We start from the raw sequence: 23,762 nt of genomic DNA, 5'->3' as shown, positions 1-23,762 counted from the left end.
TGCTCTTCCTAGAGCACTTTGTACAGCACAGCTTTCTTATTCAAGGGGTCGACACTCAGTGTCTAGTACCACTACACCAAGATATTTTTCATAGCTGGAATAGTTTGAGCAGGACTAGAATAATATTTTAGGAACTCTACCCTGGAGAGCTACTGGAGGCAGAAAAAGGCACATCTCAGGGCAGGAGACCAGCACTGCATCTCCAGCCTAGCAAAAGACACAGCAGGGTGATTACTGAGCACTGCATGTCCAACCCCAAACTCCAAAGACCTGGCACAAGCAGTCACACTGGAGCAGGGCTGTTCTCAGTGTCACACAGGAAGGGTGCACCACCTAGTGTCACCACAGGGAGGGTGACATTTCTCCTCTCAACTGGATTCCCTCTACTATAAGGAACAGCATTACAGGGACTGCAGTCCCATTTACTTACAGGTTCTGCCTTGTTCTAAAGCAATCCTCCAGCACTTACAGGCTTGGGATTTTCACAGGAGCTACAAGCAGCTCTGGTCTTCCTTCCAGTCTTCCTTCCTTGAGCTACTAGATAAACACAATCATGGCTATGATTCTTTCAACTCAGGATCATCCTATGTCAGTCACTATGATCATCTGGCATCTAGGTTTATGATCTTACCTTGCTTTTACAATTTTTTTCCTCACCCTTCTAAAACAGAAGGAATAGTCAGAGCTTAACTTAGCAATGGGAAAATTTATTATAAAAGAGATATTTTTCAGACTTCAATGCACACTCTCAGTGGAAATTCAAGTGAGCTATTAAAACAAGTTCCTTTACAAAACCAAGTTGGTTTAAATATAGCGAGGAGCCAGATAAGACCTCATTTTGCTGCCTCTTTTAGCAGTCTGCTCACTTTGGTCCCAAGATGGCATTCCCCAGGTCACAGATTATGAAGGACCAAACTGTTTTAACTACTGGAGATGAAGCTAAACAAGCCACCTGAGTTCTAGGAATCAACAGTGGAATTAAATACTTACTCAAAACAGGTAAGGAGCAGCAAATGAGGAACATCCCACTTTGCATGAATCACATTTATCAGTATCAAAGACCACAATAGCAGTTACTCAAGAGTTAAAATTACATCTCTCTCTCAGATCACATCCCTGTGTCAACAGTGAAAGCACAAGTGTACATCTTAAAACACAGCTCTAAATTCCACCCTGCTCCCATTTTAAAACATTCTGTATTTAACATGTGTCTGTCAGTTAACAAGATAATGAAAGTGGTATCTTAGAGGAAGAGAAAGCTGACAGCTTAAGATTCAGAAAGCCCAGTAACTGCACACTTTGGTCAACCAAACATCATTCCTTTGCTTTATGAGCCCACAGTACTTGCTTTCTTGAAGAGGATGAAGCATCTTCATGCTTCCCCCAGCCTTTACCAAGAGATGTATTAGCAGTGGCTGCTACTGTGGATTTCAGGTTAGCCAACAAACCTCTCCTGGGCTTCTGTGGGTTGGGTTCCTCTGGAGGGAGAGGCTTTTTCTGTTCATCAAGTTCTTTCTGCAGGGAAGAGACCATTTCTTCAAGCTCCAGAACACGTTTAGCCCAGTTCTGAAGATTATTCATTTCTTGATCCTGTGAGCATAAGTCTGTGTTAGGTTTGTGAACACTCCAAGGTCTTTCTCAGGTAGTTAATTTTGTTCCAGATCATTTCATCACACCAGTAGACCCCTTTGTTATTACTATGCCAAACTCAGTGCCCATTTCTTATGAGTGACTTTTATGTGATTTAGAGAGCAGCAACCTTTGGGGTCGACAGATGCAGTTAGAGACCAAGTCTGACCAAGAAGCTGATACTAAAAAGCTCAGCCACACTACATTATTCTAGGAACCAAACAAAGGCAGCTCCCCTGTCTTAACCTGCAATTCCTGAAAGCAAAACTGCTCAAATCAAAACTGAACAGTCATAAGTCTGCTAACCAGGACTAAAGAAATGCTTTGAGTGGGCAGAACACAGAGGCTTGAAGATGCTCTCTAATCCTTGTGGTTAACCAAAAGTCACCTTTTCCTACATCCTAGAACCAATTAAGAAACAAGGGTTCAAGATGGAAAAACCCTGGAGCCTCAGCCCTAAGCCAAAAAAGCTTGGCAGAAGGTAAATCAATGTTTATAAAGCAAAACACCACTGAGCAGTCTTGCCTTGCTTCCTTTGCAGATTACAAAGGAGGCAGAGATGCAAAGTGTTAGGAGTTCAATTTTTTTCTGTTCTGGAATCTAGTTGCCCTCTGAAGTCAGATAATCATAAAATCTCTGCTTTTGAAGGAAATCTTTCTTCTGTTTCAGTACAAAGCAGTTTACCTGCCCACATCTCTTACCCAGCTTGGCCACCTCTGCAGGAGTGTCAGTATAGCTTCAAAGGCACAGAGCCTTAGGTCTTGTTTCACTCGTATTTGTGCACTGACACTTTGCTTGCCATCAGCAAAACAGTTCACAATTGGAGTTCTGGGCTGTATTTTCATGGCTTGACAACAGTTTGTGGTATCTTTAGATTAGATGTTGTCAGCACAGTTAGCCTATTGACCAAACCTATCACTTCAGCTGAAAACTGAGTCTTGTCTTACAGGACACAAAGTCAAGGAGTGAAACAAGAGCTCTGACTCAGAATTCAGGCAGTTAGGGACAGGAAAATGCTAACACCAAAGGAAATTAGCAAGGCTGAGGAGTGTTTCTACATGCACAAAGATGCAGAAGCATCCAGTAAAAGTATAGATACAAAGAAGCTGCAAGTGGCTTTTAAATTGTTGCCAAACCTTGAGCGTGATTGTGCGCTTCAGCTGACTGTTCTCTTCTGCCATTTTCCTGTAGCCTTCGTTAGCTTCAAGCAGGGCTTCATTTAATTTCTGTATTTTAAACTTCAGAGACTTTATAAGCTGGAAATAAAAGCCATACCCAGTGAGGCTGAAGGGAGCATGTTTTCCATTAGCTTTGTTTATGACTAGAACTCAGAGACACTGGAAGCAGTTCTGATTAGTGGTGAGCAGGGCAAGCTGCGAGATCAAATCACTGAAGATGAAGTTTGCTTCTCTCCATCCTCTGTGTCCCAACCCATCCCTTCCGGTGATAAAACACAGGTGGAGCATTCAAGGGCTAGTGTGCTGAGCTAACAGGGTTGCACAGACCTATCAACCCAAGAACAGCAGCACAGACTAAGCTACTTGTGGGACAGTCTGCTCTTTTTCAGTGAGAGGAGGTGAAAGAATGCTGGTCTCACTAACACTATGCATATAATTAACTGGAGCACAGTTACAACAGAAGACCTCACCTTTCTGATGAGAACATTGATGGATTAAGTTCTGAGAGGGAAAAGAAACTCTCAACCAGCAAAATTAACATCATTAACTTACTTCTACAAGGGTGGAGGGAAGCTAACTAGATTGATGAAGAAACCAAATCACCCTTTGCCCATGTCTGATGGCTGGATGGGAAGAGAATGAGAGAACTGCTCATCACACACGAACAGATACGTGAGGTGATGCAGCAGATGGGCACTGATGGAACCAATTTTCTGCCAGGCAGCAATCCCATCCTTCTAACCCCTCCCAGCCACACAAAACAACCAATACTGTATCCCTGCATCAAGCAGTAAAGCCAAACTTTCATCAGCACTTGAAACTGACATAGGAAATGGAAAATTATGTAGGGCTTTCAAGAACAGGAGTGGAAAGCAAATGCCAAGGCCATAGCACAAGACTTGGTAAGGAATAAGTTATTTTTGGAGTACACTTTGTAAATAGAAAGGGATTTAAGCTCACTTTCCATTTACATGGTTTATTAGAACCAGCTGGAACTATTTCTCCAAGCCCTACTCCTATTTGTTAGCAGGGAAAGAGGCAAGGCTTCTCTCTTCTTTCTTCCCCATCCTCTTTAAATGTGAGAAACTGTAGCCTTACAAGAGAATCATTCAAGGTATAGACTAAGAATGCATACCTATGAATAATGTGTTCCACAACATAGCCTGAACCTCAATTTCTATAAGCTATGCAAAACACCAGTGTCTTGTTTGAAGACCAGAGACATGACCCTTTATGCCTCAGTCTGTGGGGATGGTGGAGTTCAGTACTCACAGAAAGGACTGGTTTAAGGCACTACTTTGGTTCTAGATCTAAACTGGCCAGCACATGGGCAACCTCCAGCAAAAGCCATCCAGGGTCAGGCAAGGGCTTTTTTGTTAGCTGGACACCCATTTACAGGAATCTTCCTGCTTTAGTCTACAGTGCAGCTCTTTAAGCTTTCAGCTGTGTCAGAGTTGAGGATCATTAGCCCCAGGCTGGTTAAACCAAGCAGTAGCTACCTCTTCTTTCTCTTTGCATTGTTTCTGCAGTCCTTCATTGGCTCTCTGCATCGCCTTGTTCTGAAGATCTAGAAGCAGAAAAGTTGGTTTGTTTGTACCCAATGCCAAAAGTAAATTGAACTTTGAGTATCCAGATGAGATTCCTACCTAGTTCCATGTCAGCAACTGGTGTATCTGAATTCAGACTTCCCCCAGCCAACAGCCTCCCTGACTGCTCATCCAGTTGTCTTTCCAACTGCTGTATTTTATTCTCTCTGTCCTGAAAGAAAGAAGGGCACAGGGTATAATTTGTATGAGTTTCTACTTAACTTATAGACTGGTTTGGGCTGGAAGGGACCTTAAAAATTATCTAGTTACAACCCACCCTGCCATGGGCAGGGACACCTGCTAGACCAGCTTGCTCAAGGCCTCATCCATTGTGGCCTTGAACTCTTCCAAGGTTGCAGCCTCCACAACTTCTCCAGGCAACCTGCTCCAGTGCCTCACCACCCTCATGGGGCAGGATTTCTTCCTAATGTCTAATCTAATCCCAGCTTTTTCCAGTTTGAAGCCATTACTCCTCATCCTGTCACTTCATGCCTTTATAGAAGTCCCCCTCCAACCCTCTTGTAGCCTCCTTCAAACACTGGACAGCCACTTAACCATATAGGTCTCCCTAGACCTCTCTCTTCTCCAGCTCTCTCAGTCTGTCTTCATAAGAGAGGTGCTCCTTCCCTTGGATCATCTTCATGGCCCTCCTTGATGCACTACTGCAGATCTTTCAAATAAGCTACACATGTATGTGCAGTTTCAAAAGCATTTCACAGGTGGATGCTGTGATGGCTACGCTTGAGAAATCCCAGTAAGGACTAACGCTCAGATCATGCGACCTTACAGGAGGAAGTTACTTTACACAGGAGTCAACTCTTCCAGCCTAAACATTGCCAAGCTCTACAAAAAGTACCCATGTGGCAGAAAGGAAACTTTTGTGCATCTGGCTTGAGCACTGCTTCCAGTTAAGGAAGAACATGTTTCCTAGATGTAAGTTTTAACCTGCATCCTCCTTTTCTGTACCTCTCAGATTGCTAGGGGAGCATTACAGGGTGAGAAATCAACCATCTTACCCTCAAGAAAAGTTATGAATCTAACTGTGGGTCTCTGAAGCTACTTGCTCAGATTTCATGTTGTGCTTCCCTCTGTCAGTTTAGACTTTTACATCTTAGGGAATTCAGTTTCTTCTCTGTCTTGCCACCAAGACCCTCTTGCTCTTTGAACATTCCCTTACACAACCCTATCACCAGCGTGAGGAGGCAGCCGTAAGTGCAGAGAGCACTACTGAAATGCTTTCCCTCCACCCTAACATGGTTTATAGCCAGGGCTTCAGTGAGCACACAACCAGAGTCTGACAGGGAAAAAAGACAAGGGTGAAGGAACTGGAAAATCAGAGACTGTTGGAGTGCTGCATGCCAGCACCTGCACAGCAAGCTGTAAAAACAGAAGTGTTTGTGGATCACCACCTGCAACAGAAACCCACTTCCCTCATGTCTTGAAAGGAACCTGTCTACCAACAGAGGAAGGCATCTTATCTGGACAGGAGAGTGGAGTGAGGGAGCAGCTCTGGTGTACACCACAGCTGATGTTCTACTCTTCCACCTCAGACCTTCTGAAAGGCTGACACCAATAGGTCTCATCCCTTGCCTGGACACACTTAGCCACCTCTGAGAGGCTGGAAGTAAGAGCTGCACACATCTAATGTGGCTCAGCTGCAAAAAGGCACAGCAACTTCCTGATGCCAACTCTGAGCAGTTCTAAGCACATTCAGGAGATAAAGTCCTTTCCTGCAGAAAGTTTGATTTTTCACCTCAGTTTCTTATCCCACAGATCTCCCTCTAGACCTTCAGAGCAAAAGATTCATTATAATTAAAATAGCTATCCTGCACTCAATTACCCACCACCTTTTCATGCCAGCTTTTTCACTCTACAGTTCCAAGGATCTCCACAAAGCCAGGCTGCTCTACACTCCATCCCTCGAGGTGTTCCAATCATTGCTGTACATAAATGAAGATGACCTGGTTTTCCTTGTCAAAGATCAGGAGGTTTAGGTATAGACTGCATGCAGTGTTAGACTAAAATGTCTCTATCCTTAGAGGTAGCACTGGACACCAGAACAGCTAGCCTGAGCCAGTAGTTACTTTGCCTCTTCATTGTTACATTTAGGATTCCCAAATGATTCTGCAGAGGAAGAGGAAGCTTTACAGACATCTTTTAACAGCAATCAACTCATACCTCAACTTTCTCTTGCTCAGCCAGAAACTCCTCTATGGGAACATAGTGATGCTCAATCTGTTCCATTGCACACACATAGGCATGTTTCTTGATGGCCTCTTTGTACATCTCAAATTTGCTCTCCAGCTTCTCTTCATAACTGTCTTTCAGATCTTCCAAGCGGTTGCTGAGGAGAACAGGTTAATCAGTTTACTAGATTGCCATTCCAGCTAGCAGTCTGACTGCCTGTGTGCAACACATGCACATAAGGGCAACGAAGCTGGTGAGGGGTTTGGAGCACAAGCCCTAGGAGGAGAGGCTGAGGGAGCTGGGGCTGCTTAGCCTGGAGAAGAGACCTTATTGCTGTCTACAACTACCTGAAGGGAGGTTGTAGCCAGGTGGGGGTTGGTCTCTTCTCCCAGCAACCAACATCAGAACAAGAGGACACAGTCTCAAGCTGCACCAGGGGAGGTTTAGGCTAGATGTTAGGAAGAAGTTCTTCATAGAAAGAGAGATTGGCCATTGGCATGTGCTGCCCAGGGAGGTGGTGGAGTCACCATCCCTGGAGATGTTTGGGAAGAGACTGGCTGGGGTGCTTGGTGCCATGGTGTAGTTGATTAGATGGTGTTGGGTGATAAGTCAGACTCAATGATCTCAAAGGTCTTTTCCAACCTGGTTAATTCTATTCTATTCAAACTGGCAACATCAAAGCTATTTATCTCATTATTAAGAGTGAAGTTAAGAGACCAAGAAATAGCTTTTCTCCTTTTTCCCCTTATTACCTTTCTCCTTTTTCCCCTTATTCTCAATGATCCCAAAGACTTGCACCAAGGTGTGACTTCTACACCTTGCTATAGAACACCACACACTTAACCTCTGTCAAAAGTTTTATATGTGTATAAATACCTACAAAATTCCACCAACATGTAGTGACAGTCAGGACTACACCAAATGAAACTTGACAATTGAAGCATATTACCAGGAGGTGTCTTTCACATTGGTTTGGGTTTTATTTTCCCCACTACAGATAAATGCCTAATTAATTTTGCCCTATTTCATTACACTTTACTCTTGTCACAACTGAAAATACATGCCCCAGCAGTGACACAGAACATGAGCTCAGAAGGTGTCACTGCTGGTTCATGTGCTCAGCCAAAGGTACTGAAATGGTTCTTAAGTCAGTGCAGGTGTTGAACTACGGTGTGTTCAGCTGGCAGCTTAGCTTGGGGTAAGTCTCTTCTAGCAACTCAAATGAGGAAACTGATTTCAAGAAGAATTAAGAGGAAATGAATTCAGCTTCAGCAATCTGAACACACTTGAAGAAAAATCCCCAAATTAGATTCCCCAGTGCAGACAGCCACAGTAATTTACAAGACAGTAACCTAACAATGGTTCCTAAGTCATCCAGGAGAGCTTAGAGAGATACAATCTAGCCTACCTTAAGCACATACAGGCATTAACATGACCAAGTCACATTAAGCCTCAGTGGGGTACCTGCAACAGTCTTTCAAACACTGAGTCAGGATAATCTCCAGCAGTTACAAATTAAAGAGAAGAGGTCAACAGAACAACTCAACAGAAAGCAGCATTTCTTCTTCACTCTACACGGGAAGAGGCAGAGCTGTACACAATTTTTAGTGTTCCTTCTTCCCTTTTCATCAGATGCTTTGAATTCTCCAGCCATGGCTTCTCTCAATAGCACAAGTGCATGTGCTGCATACACACCTATGTATACATTGCAGATGTTTATGCATTACAGATGTGGAACCCTTTGCAGAAGGCTAACATGACTTGCCTCCAGGCTTCCTCTGTCTCCAACAGCTGTCGGAACATGGCTCCTGCCATCTCTCTACGGATCTTCACCTCCAGGAGGAGTTTACTTTGCCTTTCTGCAACTAGCTTCTCCTTCAGGCTCTCTGTAGTTTTCAAGAGATCCTAAATGTAACAAACTTGAGGTCAGAAAACAAGCTGGAAACACACACTGAGGTGCAAGTCAAATGAAATATTCACACAGCCAGCAAGCCACAGAGGGAATTTCCTCCAGCCTGCATTCCCAGCAGGCAGCACCAAAGCTTAGATATTTTCAAATGTGAATTTCTCCTTCAAATAAAACCTTCCTCTTTCTTGGTGGTTTCTGCTCTCTGAGAGTTCACTCCTCCTTTGGCATTTAACTTGAATGTGTACAACTGCTCAGCATATAGTTTCATTGCAGACTGCAGATGTTTTGTTTTTCAAATGCTGTAGAATCAGAATCAACCAGGATGGAAAGGACCTCAGAGATCATCAAGTCCAACCTATAGCCTAATACCTAACACCTCCTGACAACTAAACCATGGCTTCAAGTGCCACATCCAGTACCTTAACTTGCCCCTGCTGTTCCCCTAAAGAGCACAAAGGACTAGAAAATGTTGGTCTAAACACAGTTTCCTTACTCTTCTTGTTGGGCAACTAGTTGAATTCCAAATCTAGCACTTGACCTAACTAGAAAGCCACCAGCAGCCTTCCTCAGCAACACCTGTTCCCTCGGATCTAGACCACAAAGTCTGGGTCTGCCTGACACTAAGCAGAAGCTTGCAGCTCTCCTTTGATACAGCTTCCAGCACACCTCCTATTGCAAGAGATTCTAACAGCAGAGCTACCAGCAATGCATTTCTAGGGTACAGTTCCGAATGGATGTGCATCTACCTCATGACTCAGAATGGTGATGTCCACTTCCTCCTCTGCAGAGGTTTCAGCACTGTCAGGAAAGTCATCTGTAGAGGTGTTGGCATCAAAGTGAATGATAGCTCTGCCATCACCTCCAACCAGCTTGGGTGGAAAATAATTGAAGCTCCTGGGTAGGATTGTCTGGATTACCTGCAAAATGCAGAGTTGAAGGCACTGACTTGTCAGTGCTGCCAACATGGCAGAGAATAGAAACCTTTTAGGGGGAAGCCACAAGCAGAATGACTGCAATGCACTGAAAGTCCAAAAAACACCCAAGTCCCTGCAGCCTGATCACTTCACAAGCCAAGAGTAACAGAGAATGCAGGAGAGCAGAGAAAGCTGCAGCTCTCTTACCTGCTTGGCTACAGCTGAGAATTTCATGACATGCAGCGTTTCATCATACATGGCAGCATGCTGGTGGATGTTGACAACCATACAAGCTTTGCCTTTCCCACAGAAGAAGGGCTGAAACAGACGAGTCAGTTTGCTCTCTCTGAAGGGAATATAGCTTGGCTTCATCCTCATGGAGGAAAGAATGAGGAAAAAACGAATGAATTGTGAGACACTGCAACTGAGCTGTGTTCTGTTTCTCATCTAAGGGGATGCTCAGAATCATTAAGGTTGGAAAAGACCTCCAAGATCAAGTCCAACCTTCTACCCAACACCTCCATGGCCATTAAACCCTGTCCCCAAGTGCCATGTCTACATGTTTTTTGAACCCCTCCAGGGATGGTGACTCCCCCACCTCCCTGGGCAGCCTGTTCCAATGCCTGACCACTCCTGCAGGAAAGCAATTTTTCCTTATAGCCAACCTAAACCTCCCCTGGTGCAACCTGAGGCCACTGCCTCTCGTTCTATCACTTGATGCTAAATACTCCTATTTGAGCCTTGGCTGTTTCACATCAGAGAGTGAAGTCTTTCCTGGATGCCAGAAGCTCTCCAACAAATGGAAATAATTAAAAATAAAAAGGCATAAGATGTCTACATCAGTTTCCCAGTGTCACAGGCAGAGACTGAAACAAGCCAGGCTGATCTACCTGCATAATTTGGATGTGGATGGAAAGAGGACAAAACAGGAGCTCTGTACATGAAGAATTTTACTCACACACACACACACACTGGGAAAAGCTTTGCAGTTTGCTGCCAATTGGCACTTTTATTCTCCACAAACAACAGGTTTAGAGACAGATGCTCAGTTCAGGTATTCCAGTGAGACCTGTAATAATGCTTACAAGATTGTGTACATTTCCATTTACCTCTGAACCCCTCAGAACTATCAAGGGGTGCTTAGGATTTCAGCAGAAAGCTTGGCACATGGCTCACAGCTTGTCACTTACTTTGGGTTTTGGTTTTGCTTCAATGCTGCAATGCATTTTCCAAGGATATGGAGAGAATTATTAATATTCCCTGCTTCTTTTAGTCTGTCTCCAAAGGCTTGTGTTTTATTGCACCTCTCTGATCCAGCCAAGTCACAGAAAGACAACCTGCATGAAAGAATGACCCAGAACACACACATAAACTGGTTTCTAAACAGCAGGAAAACAGAACTGCCTGTCTATCTCTGTGTGTCTAAAGTGTGAAAGATGACTTGGTGCAGCCTACCTAGATCACAGAATAAGCTGTACTTCAATGCTGACCCTTTGTCCAGGAGGCATTACACACAGTATTTAGGACACCAGCACCAACATCTCTCTCCCCCCACCACTGTATATTGAGATATTTGAACAAGATTGCTTCCTCTGTCTATTCAGAACATCCAAAGAAGCTTGGCTTTAGCAGCTATGTGCTATTATACTCAGGCCTCGAGGTACAATAGGTTACAAATCAGAGGTAATTATCCTGAAGAATCAAGAAATTTCATCACTTTTACTGTTAAGGAAGCCCTTGAAATACAGAAAGCTCTGGAAGCGAGATAATTGATGTCACTTGACTATAACCTCCATATACATACATTTATTTGTAGGACAACAGCCTTTCACCCAGCTGAAATTAGTATTAATTCCTGCAACTCTGCAATATCATCAAGGCACATCCTTCAACTGTGTGAAAGGCTATGATCTTTATTCTTTCCAGCACAAGATGAAGAGTTTTTCTGCTTCCTTGTGCAACATACAAACTCTGACATTCACCCAACAGTTGCTGCAGGCTTTGCCAGGGGAATATATCAAGACAGGGAATGGTGAGGGATACAGATGCAGTCATGTCCTCAAGTTATCTTTCCTTAGAGTATTTATCACTGGAACATCTGACATGAAAAGCTCTTATCTCACAGTGAGGTGTATCTATTACCATCTCCACGCAGCAGAGACAAGAGAGAAATCAGTAGGAGCTGGGACTGAACTAAACTACTCTATTACAGGCTGTCCTCATTTTTCCATATCAACCTAAATGGACAGTTACTCAGGAGAGAACAAAAGCTATCTAGATGGCTTCAAGTCAAAAGATTAGGCCACTTCCCCTAATGCACAAAGGAAGAAAGAGGTGTAAGGATTTAGCACTGCTCTCACCTACATTGGAGTTTTAGATTAGGAGAACAGTTTTGAAGCAAATCACTCAACTTCCTGTTACCATGAACTGCAGAACAGAGGAGGCCCAGAGCATGTCACCTGCAATCTTTTTGCATGATTTTGCATTCCAGGAGCACATCCAATGTGTTGCCACAAACATTCAACCCATGAACTCTAGGCTGGCTCCAAAGCAGAAAGATACACTAGCATGGTTTGTGTGTTGGGCATTCAACACTAGCTGCTGCACTCCAGCCTTAGAGATTGGCTTCTGCAGCCAGCCATTTGATTTCTGCTTACCAGAATGTATTGTGTGGTGCTACACAGGACTGCTTTGTCCTCACCTCCCCAGCATACACCTATTTCCCTCAATTCATGCAGTGACAGAATTTTAACAGGTTCCTTCAGCTAAATCATAACAGAATAAAAGAGAGGAAAGCACTTCTACACCTCTCCTTACTGGGGACAGTCAGTTCCATGCAGCCAGTGGAGTTGTGATTTCCTTCTCAGCTCTCAAGAGGATTTATTGAAAGCAAGTTCCCCATTTCAGCATGCTTACACCTTACCAAGCCTCCTGCAATATTTACACTCTAGTAATCAGCTGAAGCACTTACTCTGAAACTCCAAGAACACGGGGCTGGTGCTCATCAGTTAGCTTTAGCAGCCTGATGGAGAAGATGCTGTGACTGGAATGGAAAGAAGTCCTTTTTAATAACCACAACTAAGCAGTCACTGAAGCAAAGTAAAACCTGTACATGCTACAGAGAATTCAGTGCTGAAGAACAAGAATTCACTGATTTACATTAGCTACCCTTGCAATGCATTCACTCAGCAGCAAAAAGCAGCAATAAAAGTTGTAGTTTGTGCCTTTCCATTTATATATACACAGGAAAGGGGAAAATCCCACAAAGCCTACAGGCTGTCTTGGATTAAAACCCAAGGCAGCTCACTTCAATACTGATCAGAAAATGAGTAGTCAGGGAGCCACTTTGTGCACAAAACTTAGGCAGTACCCAACTCAGTTAATCTGAAGAATTAACTTAGGATGGAAGGCACAGGAATAAGTTAAGGTTTACCAGTCCTGTAATTTTGTTTGCTTCAACACACAGAGGACAAATTAATGAGACATTAAAATCAAGAAGGTATTTCCAACAGAAAGTATACCACCCTCTCTGTTTCCTCCCACTCCATCAAGCTACAGTCTTTCTGATCCCTCGCCAGAGTTGGAGCTTAATCCTGAAGACACTAAGTAAGCTCAGCTAGAATACAACCACCTAACAGCATCTGGATAACCTAAGGCCACTGCAAGGTGTTGTACAACTTGCTCCCTCCTACATCCCCTGCTGACAGGCTCCAGGCTTCCAAGGATTATGCTGCCAGTGGTGAAGAATTAAGCACCTTTTGCTTCAACATCTTTGCACAACCTTTCCCACTCAGCATCATTAGCATGTGCCAAGATGCATAGCCCTGCTGACTCAAAACTGAAAGCCATTTGACCTTTTTTGCTTGTCCAAAGCCACAACCAGCAACCCAAGTTCAGCTCTCATTAAAGTCAGAGGACCCTCTCCGAGCTTCCTTCCAGAAAGAATTTCAGAATAACCCCAGAATAATCAAGGAAAGTCTTAAAACTGTTATTGAAGAATGGCTCCCTTCAAGCATTCTGCAATCTTCTCCTCCCTCCCCTTAAAAAGAGAAGAGCATGCTTATAATTAGAGGAACAAACCTTCTACTTGATTGCTCATTCATTCTAGTAGAGGCAAAGCTTCGGTTCTTGTTCCCTATTTTCAGTAATTTGCAGGCTTCTTCAATGCTCTGAATGTTAATCCACTTTAAGTCTGTGAAAAAGAGAGGTCTTTTACATACACTTCTGATCAGAAAAGAAATCCTGTGAGACTGCTGAGCCCACAACCCAGAACTGTTACCTTTAATGTAAGAATTTCCTCCTTGATCCTCGCAGATTCTCAGGACTCTGCGCTTCTGTGTTTTTGAGGCAGAAAACACATTCAGCAGGTCATAGACATATTCATTGTAAATCTCACAGAAGGAAACCCACACAGCTGCTTGTGTTCTTTGGTGCAGGTTAGTCCTGTATATGTCCAGTGGAAAAAAGTTCCTCTCTGCTAACCCAAAACCAGAGAAAGAGTCCAACAATTAAACAGCACGCTGATGCATTTAAACGACAATATACAGAACCCCTTGGAAGGAGGAGGCTCCTATGGACCTGTGCTGCACACTCTACTGCACAGCTTTGAGTTGATCCAAGAACAAACTTCTCAGCAGAATAGGGAGATGGGGTTGCTTAGCCTGGGGAAGAGGAGACTCGGGGTGACCTTATTGCTCTCTACAACTCCCTGAAGGGAGGTTGTAGCCAGGTGGGGGCTGGTCTCTTCTCCCAGGCAGCCAGCACCAGAACAAGAGGACACAGTCTCAGGCTGTGCCAGGGGAAGTTTAGGCTGGATGTTAGGAAGAAGTTCTATACAGAGAGAGGGATTGCCCATTGGGATGGGCTGCCCAGGGAGGTGGTGGAGTCACCATCACTGGAGGTGTTCAGGAGGAGACTTGGTGGGGTGCTTGGTGCCATGGTTTAGTTGATTAGGTGGATTGGATTGGTTGATGGGCTGGATGTGATGATCTTGAAGGTCCCTTCCAACCTGGTCTATTCTATATCCAAGTCCTAAGCTCTTGCCCTCTGCCAGCAGAACTAAGCCTCCTTCTCCCCAAGAGGAGCAAAGCTATCAAAGTATTTTTACATGTTCCACCCCCAAAGCTGAGCCATTAAAGTTTGGTTTAAAGCTCCATATTTACTTAAGTAGAGAGATTTTTAAATCCACCCCAGTTAGCTACTTATATTCCCAGATTTCTAGTCTTTCTTTTTTTACCCCATTTTTTTTTCTACTTTACCCAGTGAATCAGTAGGACTCTTTGAAGTGCAGTTGGAAGACTCCGAGTCCACACCACCACACACATTTGCATTTGAGATGCTTTCTGTCTCCTTGAGGAAAGAAGAGACCCCCATGAACAGAAATTCAAAATTATAGCCATTCCAGTAAGATTTAAAGGTTGAAGTAGGGTTAAGTGTTAAGCCACCCTCACTTGAGCTGCAAATGAAATGTTTCTAACACTGCTGAGCTGTAATCAATTCACCTGGAGCAAACTCAGCTCAGCTGACTCCAAACTGCTAACGGCCTACAGCCCATGGCTGGCCCAGGACTCTGTCCCAGTTAAACCAGGATGCCCTGACTTCCCCAAACCTGACAGAGGCTCATCCTACAGTAGAAGACGGGAACAGACTTAAAGGTGTTAATGCTTTAGCCATTCAAATGCAGTGCTAAGTTCCTTGTGGGTTGTCTGCTAGTGCCTATTATTTGGGAGACCCAAAAAGGTCTTGTGACAAACAGGGAAGTATGAAGCCACGTTTGCAGATCTTCCATTTCCAAGATCAACAGCACATGATTTCATTGCAATTTACAAGTGACCTCTTCAAGGACTGCACTGCCTATGTATTAATGTTTCTTGAGTAGCTGCAGCATAACCACAAGTGTGGACTCTCTTCATTCTGTTTGTGGAGTACAAAGCAGAATTGTAAAGCAGGTTTACGAGACCAAGACACAGCAGAGGTATGCATGAGAGGAATGCAGAGGAATGTGGAACCCCAGCAGCACAGAGCTTGTGCAGGTGACAAGTCTTTGTCGAGGTGTTTCAACAAAACTGAGTTAATTAGCTCTGTTCCTGCACTGCTCTTCAAATCATCAGACCAAATACAGAAAGGAGCATGAAGATGACAAGTGGGAACCTTGTTTGCCAGGGACAGAAGCTGAGATTTAATAGCAAATATGAGGACAAGTGGGAACAGAAATGCAATCTTTTAAACCAGAACCCCCCAGGATTTCATCCCCCAAATAGAACAAATTAAAAACAAAAAGAAGGAGGAAAGAGAGGCTGTGAAGCATGCCAAGAGTTTTTGCAGCAGCTCTGTCAAGAGAAGAACACTAAATACAAGGGTATTGCAGTACCTCAGAGCAGTTTGAGCAGAGAATGAAAGGCAGAGGAAGCTCTGTCTGCACAAGATGTAAACTGAGCCTGGGAAAGGGGCCTGCAGGGATCCTGGTAAACCAAAACCAAGCCCACCAAACCGTATCTGCTCTCACATTACAAGCCTGAGTGAGCATCCAAACAGCCACACTATTCATTCACAGGCTATCAGGAAGCACAGCCTTGGTCCCAGGGATGGCTGAGCTGTTGCTGTGCAAGCACTGTGACACAAGATCTCACTGATGGATTTTCTAGAAGCATTTTTACCTTTCCTTCCTGATGGTGGAGTCCTGCTTGATTTTCACTGCAGTGCATCTAGATCACCTAGTGCAACATTCAGTAACTAAACTATGAATCCAGTCAGGCTGTGATTCAACAGGAAGGATTATCTGTCAATACAGGGTTATATTCAAAATAAGATATCTGTGCTCCTGTTCTAGCCCCTGAGCTCTGCTTGCTCTTTCTTGTAAGCTTGTTTAACAGTATTTATCTAATGTCCTCCTGACCACCTCAAGTTTTAAGACTCCCACCCCCTGCACACACACAATGTGAGCAAGCTCTTAAGACCCTCTTAAAACATACAATCTTGAGAGATTGTTCAGCTGAGCTCTTTGCTCAAAAGTTAACCAGACCCAGACTAAACAAAGTTTGGTTTGCAGAGTTTAAATCAAGGAATAGAATTTAGAGGGAAACTTGACATATGAATTTGATTCAGAGAAGGATATTCTGTCAGAGCCAGCTGGAGTGCTTCAATAACATTGATACTGAAGGCCCCAGAAAACCCAGTCAGCCATTGCTTCTGTGCTTCCCAGAATTCATTCAGAGTTGCTTTGAAGGATCACCAGCTGAGCCTACCACATTTAGGGATCAAATGCATGGAATCACACTTCAGAACAGTAATTAAAAGTAGTGCTCTGGACAGAAATTCTAAAAGCCAGACAGCTTGTGACAGTTTGCAGGTGGGTCTAGAAGCACAGAACAGTCACACACACAAGGGTGTCCATTTTCTGCTGAGACCCATGTCTCACACTGGAAACAGAAATGGCTAGGTAATGAGAACAGGAGGCTGCCCCAGTAAAGACTTCTCTATTCTACCTAGAGCCTTCAGAGATCAGAACTAAAGATTCATGCAATCCTCTAGAGCAGGCTGTAATCCTTGCAGGAAATTCACTGCTGTTACAATGAAATGTTTTTTTCATTAAGTGACATGAATCACAGGTTTGCAAACTTTTCCATCTGTCTGCCACCAAAAGGGACTCTCCTGCCTTCTTCACTGCCCCTGCTAAGACATTGCCATCGTTTCTCCTGAGCTAGTGCTGCCACTTGAGCAAATGCCCTAAGATCCAGCCTGGGAACTGCCCCAGAAGACTGACATATCAAGAGGGAGGTTTTTAGATGGGTCAGCTCTCAGACTGTCAGAACTGCTCCTCTACAGAAACCCAGGCTTTGGCTTTGCATTTTGCTTTGAACAGTGTGCTGCCTGCTGCTGAGACTTCTTCCAGTTTACACTGAGCTCCAAAACTCATTATCCCAAGGTTTGCCAAGTGTTTAGAGAAACCTAAAGACTGTATTGGAGGTAGTCTGTTAGATGGGAAGCTTTAAGGAAGTTTCATTCAGTAACAAGGAAGTATTTGGTCACTGACCTCTTTCAGTGATGCAAGAATAGCAGTTTTTATGGCTTCTTCTTGCTTAACTTGCACATCTTCTAGTTTCTTAACCTCATTGCTCAAATATGGTTTGAAGTTCATCTTCAGGTACTGTCTTCCCCTTATGTGGTTAAATACCACATGGAGTGAGCGAGGCAGAATACCAAAATCTTTTGAAGTCCCTTGAAAATAACACAAGATGAAATGCAGACATGCATACAAATGTCTCACTGGATCTTGACTCAGCTCTGGGTGCTTTTTGGCAAGCTTTCCATACCTTGGATGGTGAATGTCTTGCCTGCATTAGTAACCCCATAAGCAAACACCAGTCCATTCACTCCATTAATATAGGCTCTTACTATGTCTTTCATTGAGCCTTCAAAAAATTCCCTCTGAGTAGTTTCTGGTCCAAAGACCTTAGGAAAGGGAGGGAAAAATAGGAAAAAAAACACTAATTGGCACAAAGACATTTAGTATGCCAAAATATTAAGCACTGATTAATGGTGGCTACTTTTTCAGAGCAAGCTGAGCAGGACCTGTCTTGCCTGAACTCTTCTGATACAAGGCTTTCTGCTGAGCTCTCAAAGGATGCCTGCTTCAGGCACTCAGCCTTGCACTTGGTTTTGCATATTTTCCTACTCCTAAAATAAACCACTCATCATGCTTCTGAGCACATACTGTTCAGTGGACACTTTCAAGAGCTCTGGTGATGATGCACAACTCCCTCTTCACTCCACTCCAGTCACCCAGCTCAGCATTAGGACGGTCTAAATGACTCAGTGCCTGGAGCTATTTCTCATTTGACACTAAGAACAGAAGTTCCTGCTGTAGGTAACAAATTTAACTTAACTCCAGGACAGAAGGTTTAAGCAGCTGGGCTACTACTCTTTCCAAAGTAAGTGCCTTCAAACATGATTTCCTGCAGCCCTTCCAAGATGAGGGCACCTGCAGAAAAGCAGGAGCACAGAAAGTGTGCATCCACAAGAAGCTTCTGTTACATCTAATCAAAGACAAGAACAAAGAAGCTTTCTTGTCTGATCTAATAGACACCTCCATTGTAACATGGCTTTCTTGACAGCCTCACACTAAATAATCATCAGTTTGGGTTTTTTATGGCAAGCCCACCACATGTAATTCAAAGAAGGAAAAAAAAAAACCCCACCCATCATATTGCATTATAAAGTAAAAGAATTCAATGTTTATCACTACAGGGGGGATGAAATAAAACCAAACAAACTGTGAATAAAAGTGAGGGAACAGTTTGCCTACCTGAGAGAAGGTGAACTTGTGCACAGAATGACCAATCCCTCTTTCACTGTTTTTCATTGCAGAAGACTCTCTGGGTGCACTCAGAATTACTGTCTGGGGATCTTCAATAGTCACACAACCCTTAAGACAACACAACAATACAAATACCAGGGGGGAAAATTATTTAGGAAGAAAGCTACCTGGGACCAAAAAACACCCAACCAGCCACCCACATAAAACAAACTTGTGGCTTGATTTATAAAAGGTTGCACAGTGTACATAAAATCTCCCTTGAAGGGTGTAACCACTAGAGAGATACTTGCTTCACATGAAAGCCAGAGTGTAGACAGAGCTCAGGCAATCACCTGGAGTTTTCCCAGAGGTTTAAAAGTTCCACCAACTTTTGGGGTTTAGCTTCCTAAATCCTGGTGTTTTGTGGCTTGCAGTTCCCTGTGCAGCTATAAAAACAAAGCTACATAGAAACACACTGGGCTTGCACTTCAGTCCTTTTCAGGGTGAAACAACAGTACAACTCTAAAGGTTAGAGAACGGCTTAGATTGGAAGAGACCTTAGGGATCATCTACTCCAACCTCCCCACCATGGACAGGGACATCTCTCACTAGACTCAGGTGCTCAAGGCCTCATCCAACTTGGTCTTGAACACCCCCAGGGAGGAAGCAAGAAGAATTTTACAGCATGAGCAGCAAGTCACTAGGACAGGGTAGTAGATCATTCTAGCATTCCAAAGAATCTCAGTGGTCAGATAGCTGAATTATAATTGCACTATCTCTTGCATGAAAGTCCTTTCTTTCTTAAGCCCTGGACAGAGTCAAGAGGGTCATCAACTTTTAAATAACATACCCAGTGGGATTTTGCAGAGCTACAGATGTGCAGGTCTGTGCCCTGTGAATCAGCAAAAACTGAGATGCAAAAAGCTCATGTTTATCCAGCTGAATCCACAGGTGCTGTTTGGAAGCAGTACATTGATTTATAAAAGATAGTGAGCTTGCACTACTGAGTGGTCTTAGAGGGGAGAAGAAAAGCTTCTTCCTTCTCCAACTAACCTGAGACTTGTGGTTTTCAAGCTCAGCTACAGAAAAGGGTCTCACCCTCAAGAAGACTTTCAATGGTTGATTTGTCTATTTGTTTTGAAAGAAGAAAAAAAAGAAAAGACACAGTTACAATAGCCACTTTTCAGCAGAACACCCCCAAATACAGTATCTCCTGGCTTACTTTCCTGGCTCACTACTGCTTTCCTTGTGAAGCTCAGACTCTAAGCTCCCATTTGCTTTTTTACCTCCTAATGTCCTTAAGTAACCCCTTTTTGGTTGCCCCCCTCCCTTCATTAGTGGTCTTTTATAACAAAGCCAGCGTTTCGATTTAAAAGAGCTCACTGCAGGAGGCATAAACTGCTCTGCTCCCACCTCCCGGCCTCCCTCGGTATTGAACTCCAGCTGCGTTTCCCAACAGCCGCTCTGCAGTGCCGCACTTACCACGGGTTAAAATATTCTTAGCCTCGAGAGACCACCCCATCTTCACTATCCAGGCACTACTCCCTCATCTTCCTCACATTAGCAGCCATGAGGCAGTTCTCAGTTGCTAAGGCGAGCTTTCCCATGCCCTTCCACTTCACAAAGGTCTCCCCATGCAGGTGAAGTGATAGCATCAGGGAGATTTTTGGTTGTTTGTAAGAAGGATTGTAGCATTCCTTCCGTTCTTACAGAGGAGACTGCCCCGTTTTGGCAACTTGCTGGCCAAGCAGCTGGATGTAGCAGAGCTCCTCGCAGCCCTCCCATGCCCAGCACTTCACTGATCACACGAAACGAAGTCACCTGAGGGCACTCCCTAAAGAAAACTACAACTCTCAGAAAGCAGAGGTGGCTAAGCTATGCTCAAAACTCTACAGCTGCACAACATTAGAGGTGGGTCGGGTTTTTTTCCCCAAGCACCTAACGTGCTTGCACCAAGGATCCTTTTTTAGCCTTTTTACTAAAAAGTCAAGTCCTGTTACACTCAAAGTGCAACTCCTTAGGTCCTTTGCCTCTCGAAAGCTTAGCACACCACATAGCATTGACCACCTGCACTTACTACTGGCTAGGAGCCTGTTTTTATGCAATGAGGAAGAGCAGGAGAATCAAACATGAAGAAGCAGGAGAATCAAACATAAAGGCAAAATACAGTTCTCATTGGAGGGAATTAAATATAGGCAGGAGATGTATTACAGAAGCAATCCACACCTCCTGCTCCTCTGCAGCAGGCAAGGCTGTTGACTCCATAGGTGAAGGTTTATCTGCCACACTCAGGAAGGAAACCGATCCTAAGGTATCAGACACTTCGTCAGGAACATAGGTTTTCTTCTCACGATCCATTGGTGTGGAAAGGAACTTGTGAGGACAAAAACAAAGACAAGAATTCCATCGTTTTCTCACTGAACAGGTAACAAAGCACAGGGAGCACAACAGACACCAGGGTAGCTTGAGAGAACGAAGGAACCGTAGTAGAAGCTGGGTTATACTAAGAAACAAGCAACTGAAAGCATACTAACAGGCTCTGGGGGGCATTCCTCTCACCCACCTGGAAGCGCCGGGCCACAGCCCGGCACCCCCTGGTCCCTGCAAGGCTCAGCCCCCCCCAGCTCTCAGGGACTCGCCACGGCGCGCCGCCTCAAAGGGCCGCCACGCAGGACCCCTCTAACGCACACAGAGGGGAAAGGGCCGGGGCCGGGGCCGGGGCCGCGGGCAGGTCCCTCCCGCCGGGATCGCCCCCAGGCACGGCGCGAGGCCTCCCCCCGCTTCCCGCCAAGCGAGGGCGAGCGCGGCAACACCCAACCGCCGCTACCTTGCCGCGCGCGGGAACGCACCGAACACCGCCCCCTGCCGAGCGCGGCGGGGAAGCATTTGGGCGGAGGGAAGAGCGGGCGCTGATTGGCCGAGCGGGAAGGGGTGGAGCGACAGCGATGAGCAGGCCGGCGCGGGCTCGCTCCGCCCGGCAGGGGGCGCCGTCACACAGCGCAAGGCGGTGAGGCTGCCGGCGGTGCCGGGGGGGACAGGACCACCGGGGGTGGGGGGGAACGGGACGGGGCGGGGGCAGCGTCACTGGTGACGCAGGGTTTATTCGTCATGTTTAATGAGGCACGGGGGCAAGGAAAGGGTTTGAATCGTGAAGTAAAGCGGCACCGACAGCGGCGGCTCAGCGGCCAGAGGAGGGGTGACTTGTCTGGCGTGTGGGTAGGGGGACAGACGCAGGCAGCTAAATATTGCCATCAAAAGTTATATAAAGTTACTGTGGGCCTTTCGTAATACGGGACGCTACGTGGGGTTGTGGTAAACCGAACAGAAAACAAATCACAAAGTGTTCAGGTTACACAAAGCCGGAACGGGGACAGCAAACTCTGTTCCACGGGGAGGAGGACAAACCCTGCCCGAGGGGGGACCTGGCTCTGGTCCCTCACCTTCAGCAAGCAAAGATCTGCTCCTTGGTAAAAGAGTGGGAAACCTTCACCTTTGAGAGCATCTCTTCAGAGAGCAGGGAGGCAGCTGCATTCCTGTGCTCTGCAAGACGGATGCAAAGAGCAGGTTGTGTTTGTCCTTCAGTGGGAGTTGGAGGCAGGTGAAAATAGCCCCAAAAGACTGCAAAACCCGTGAAAAACCACAGCTGCTCAGAGAACACTAGGTGGGAGTTGAGGTTGTTTAGGAATGTGTAAGGGGCACTGTGTGATTCAGGCACAGCCAGCTGAAAGCTGGTAAAAGGCAAGTTCACAGCAGCAGTCTGACTAACAGACAAGACCAAATACAGCAATGATGTCAAAGCCCCCCAAGCCCTCCCTAGATCCAAGTGGTTTTGGTCAAGCTGTTGAGTCAAACAGAGGGAAGACGTCTTGAGTGAAACGGCCAACCACATGCAAAGGTCAGCCTCAGCTAGTGACACTTCTAGTTTGTTACTTGTTCTCCTGTTTATCCTCTTGTAATCTCCCTGATGCGATCAAGCTCTTCCCATGCTTTTCAGGGCACTCCATAAAAGACACATAATTAAAATACAAGTAATTAAAAACTAAGGCTAAAAGTATCTGTCAGGCACCTCACACTTACAACATCACCAAAAGCCAGCCTTTAGGATGGCTGTTCTGCGTTCTTCTGCTCACAACTGAGATGCTTCCCAAGGAGGCAGGCTGGTCACAATCCCTCTGCTACCCAGACTGACAGAATCCTTCCAAGACTTTACTTTTAATGAAATTAAGACAAGTAGGCATCTAAATGGGCAGTTTAATCCTTTGAGGAAGAAAACTCAAGCTTTTCCTGCTGTTTTTAAGGCCTTAACAGATGGAAATGGGTCCCCAAGCTCCACACTTGTTTCATTAGAATTCAAGTTCTCTTCCATGCTTGCAGCAGAAGTAGCAACCTGATCTTAAAGTGGATGAAATGAAGCTTTTGTTTTTCCCACCCCCCACCCTGGGGGCTTTCTCTTGTTGGTACAACAATTAATCACAGTTCCTTTAAGGATTAGTTTGCAGACAAAAAATACCCCACCACTGAACTCGAGAGGCCTAAGCAGCAGCAGTGAAAATGGTGGGTTTATTGCTATACACATCAGACTTCAGTGTTTCCTTTAATATTCAGATCTATGGAAATCTAAACCTAGACATACAACTAGAGAGTTCCACAGCTTAGTTTTGTGACTCTACACGCAAGTCTAAAGAAAGAACTCGCTAAATTCAATGTACACACCACAAATTATGAAGTCCTCTAGCTAGCATCCTCGGGATCCAGAGACTGTGAAAAGCATGGGGCACAAAAAAGGCCAAGTGTTAGTTCAGCCTTGCAGAGCAAAACCAGAATTGAACCCTTGGTAATGTACCTACACTTTGATTTTCATGCTACTGCTTTCTGCTATGATTTCAGCCCAAGTTAAACTCTTTGTGGAAAATAGTATGTTTAACAATTAGTGCTGCAGATAGAGTCCAATCAAACTATGATGTCCAAATTTCATCTTGCTGATGTTTACAACAGGCATGTCCTTCCCTAAATACCACACAATCCTCCTTGGTGAGGATGGTCAGAGGGCTACCCGAGACTCTC

At 44.8% G+C, this 23,762-nt stretch overlaps 1 protein-coding gene across 1 annotated transcript; it reads right to left on the bottom strand.

The window, feature by feature from the left end:
* Positions 1–1,244: 1,244 nt before the first annotated feature.
* On the bottom strand, positions 1,245–23,064 carry LOC104303521 (kinesin-like protein KIF20A). The gene is made up of 20 exons (XM_054180133.1): positions 23,034–23,064; positions 21,526–21,782; positions 20,925–21,071; positions 19,752–19,826; positions 18,708–18,827; positions 17,716–17,854; positions 17,436–17,620; positions 14,662–14,752; positions 13,683–13,877; positions 13,484–13,595; positions 12,375–12,446; positions 10,594–10,740; positions 9,611–9,776; positions 9,236–9,406; positions 8,346–8,485; positions 6,572–6,737; positions 4,454–4,565; positions 4,307–4,374; positions 2,766–2,885; positions 1,245–1,590 (listed from the first exon to the last, which is right to left on the bottom strand). The coding sequence occupies exons 1-20, from the start codon at positions 23,062–23,064 to the stop codon at positions 1,315–1,317; spliced, it is 2,790 nt and encodes a 929-aa protein (XP_054036108.1). The 3' UTR covers positions 1,245–1,314.
* Positions 23,065–23,762: the final 698 nt, after the last annotated feature.

Source organism: Dryobates pubescens, chromosome 3, assembly GCF_014839835.1.
Source record: "Dryobates pubescens isolate bDryPub1 chromosome 3, bDryPub1.pri, whole genome shotgun sequence".
Lineage (NCBI taxonomy): Eukaryota > Metazoa > Chordata > Aves > Piciformes > Picidae > Dryobates > Dryobates pubescens.
The sequence above is the reverse complement of the archived record's forward strand: the minus strand, read 5'-3'. Positions and strand labels throughout refer to the sequence as shown.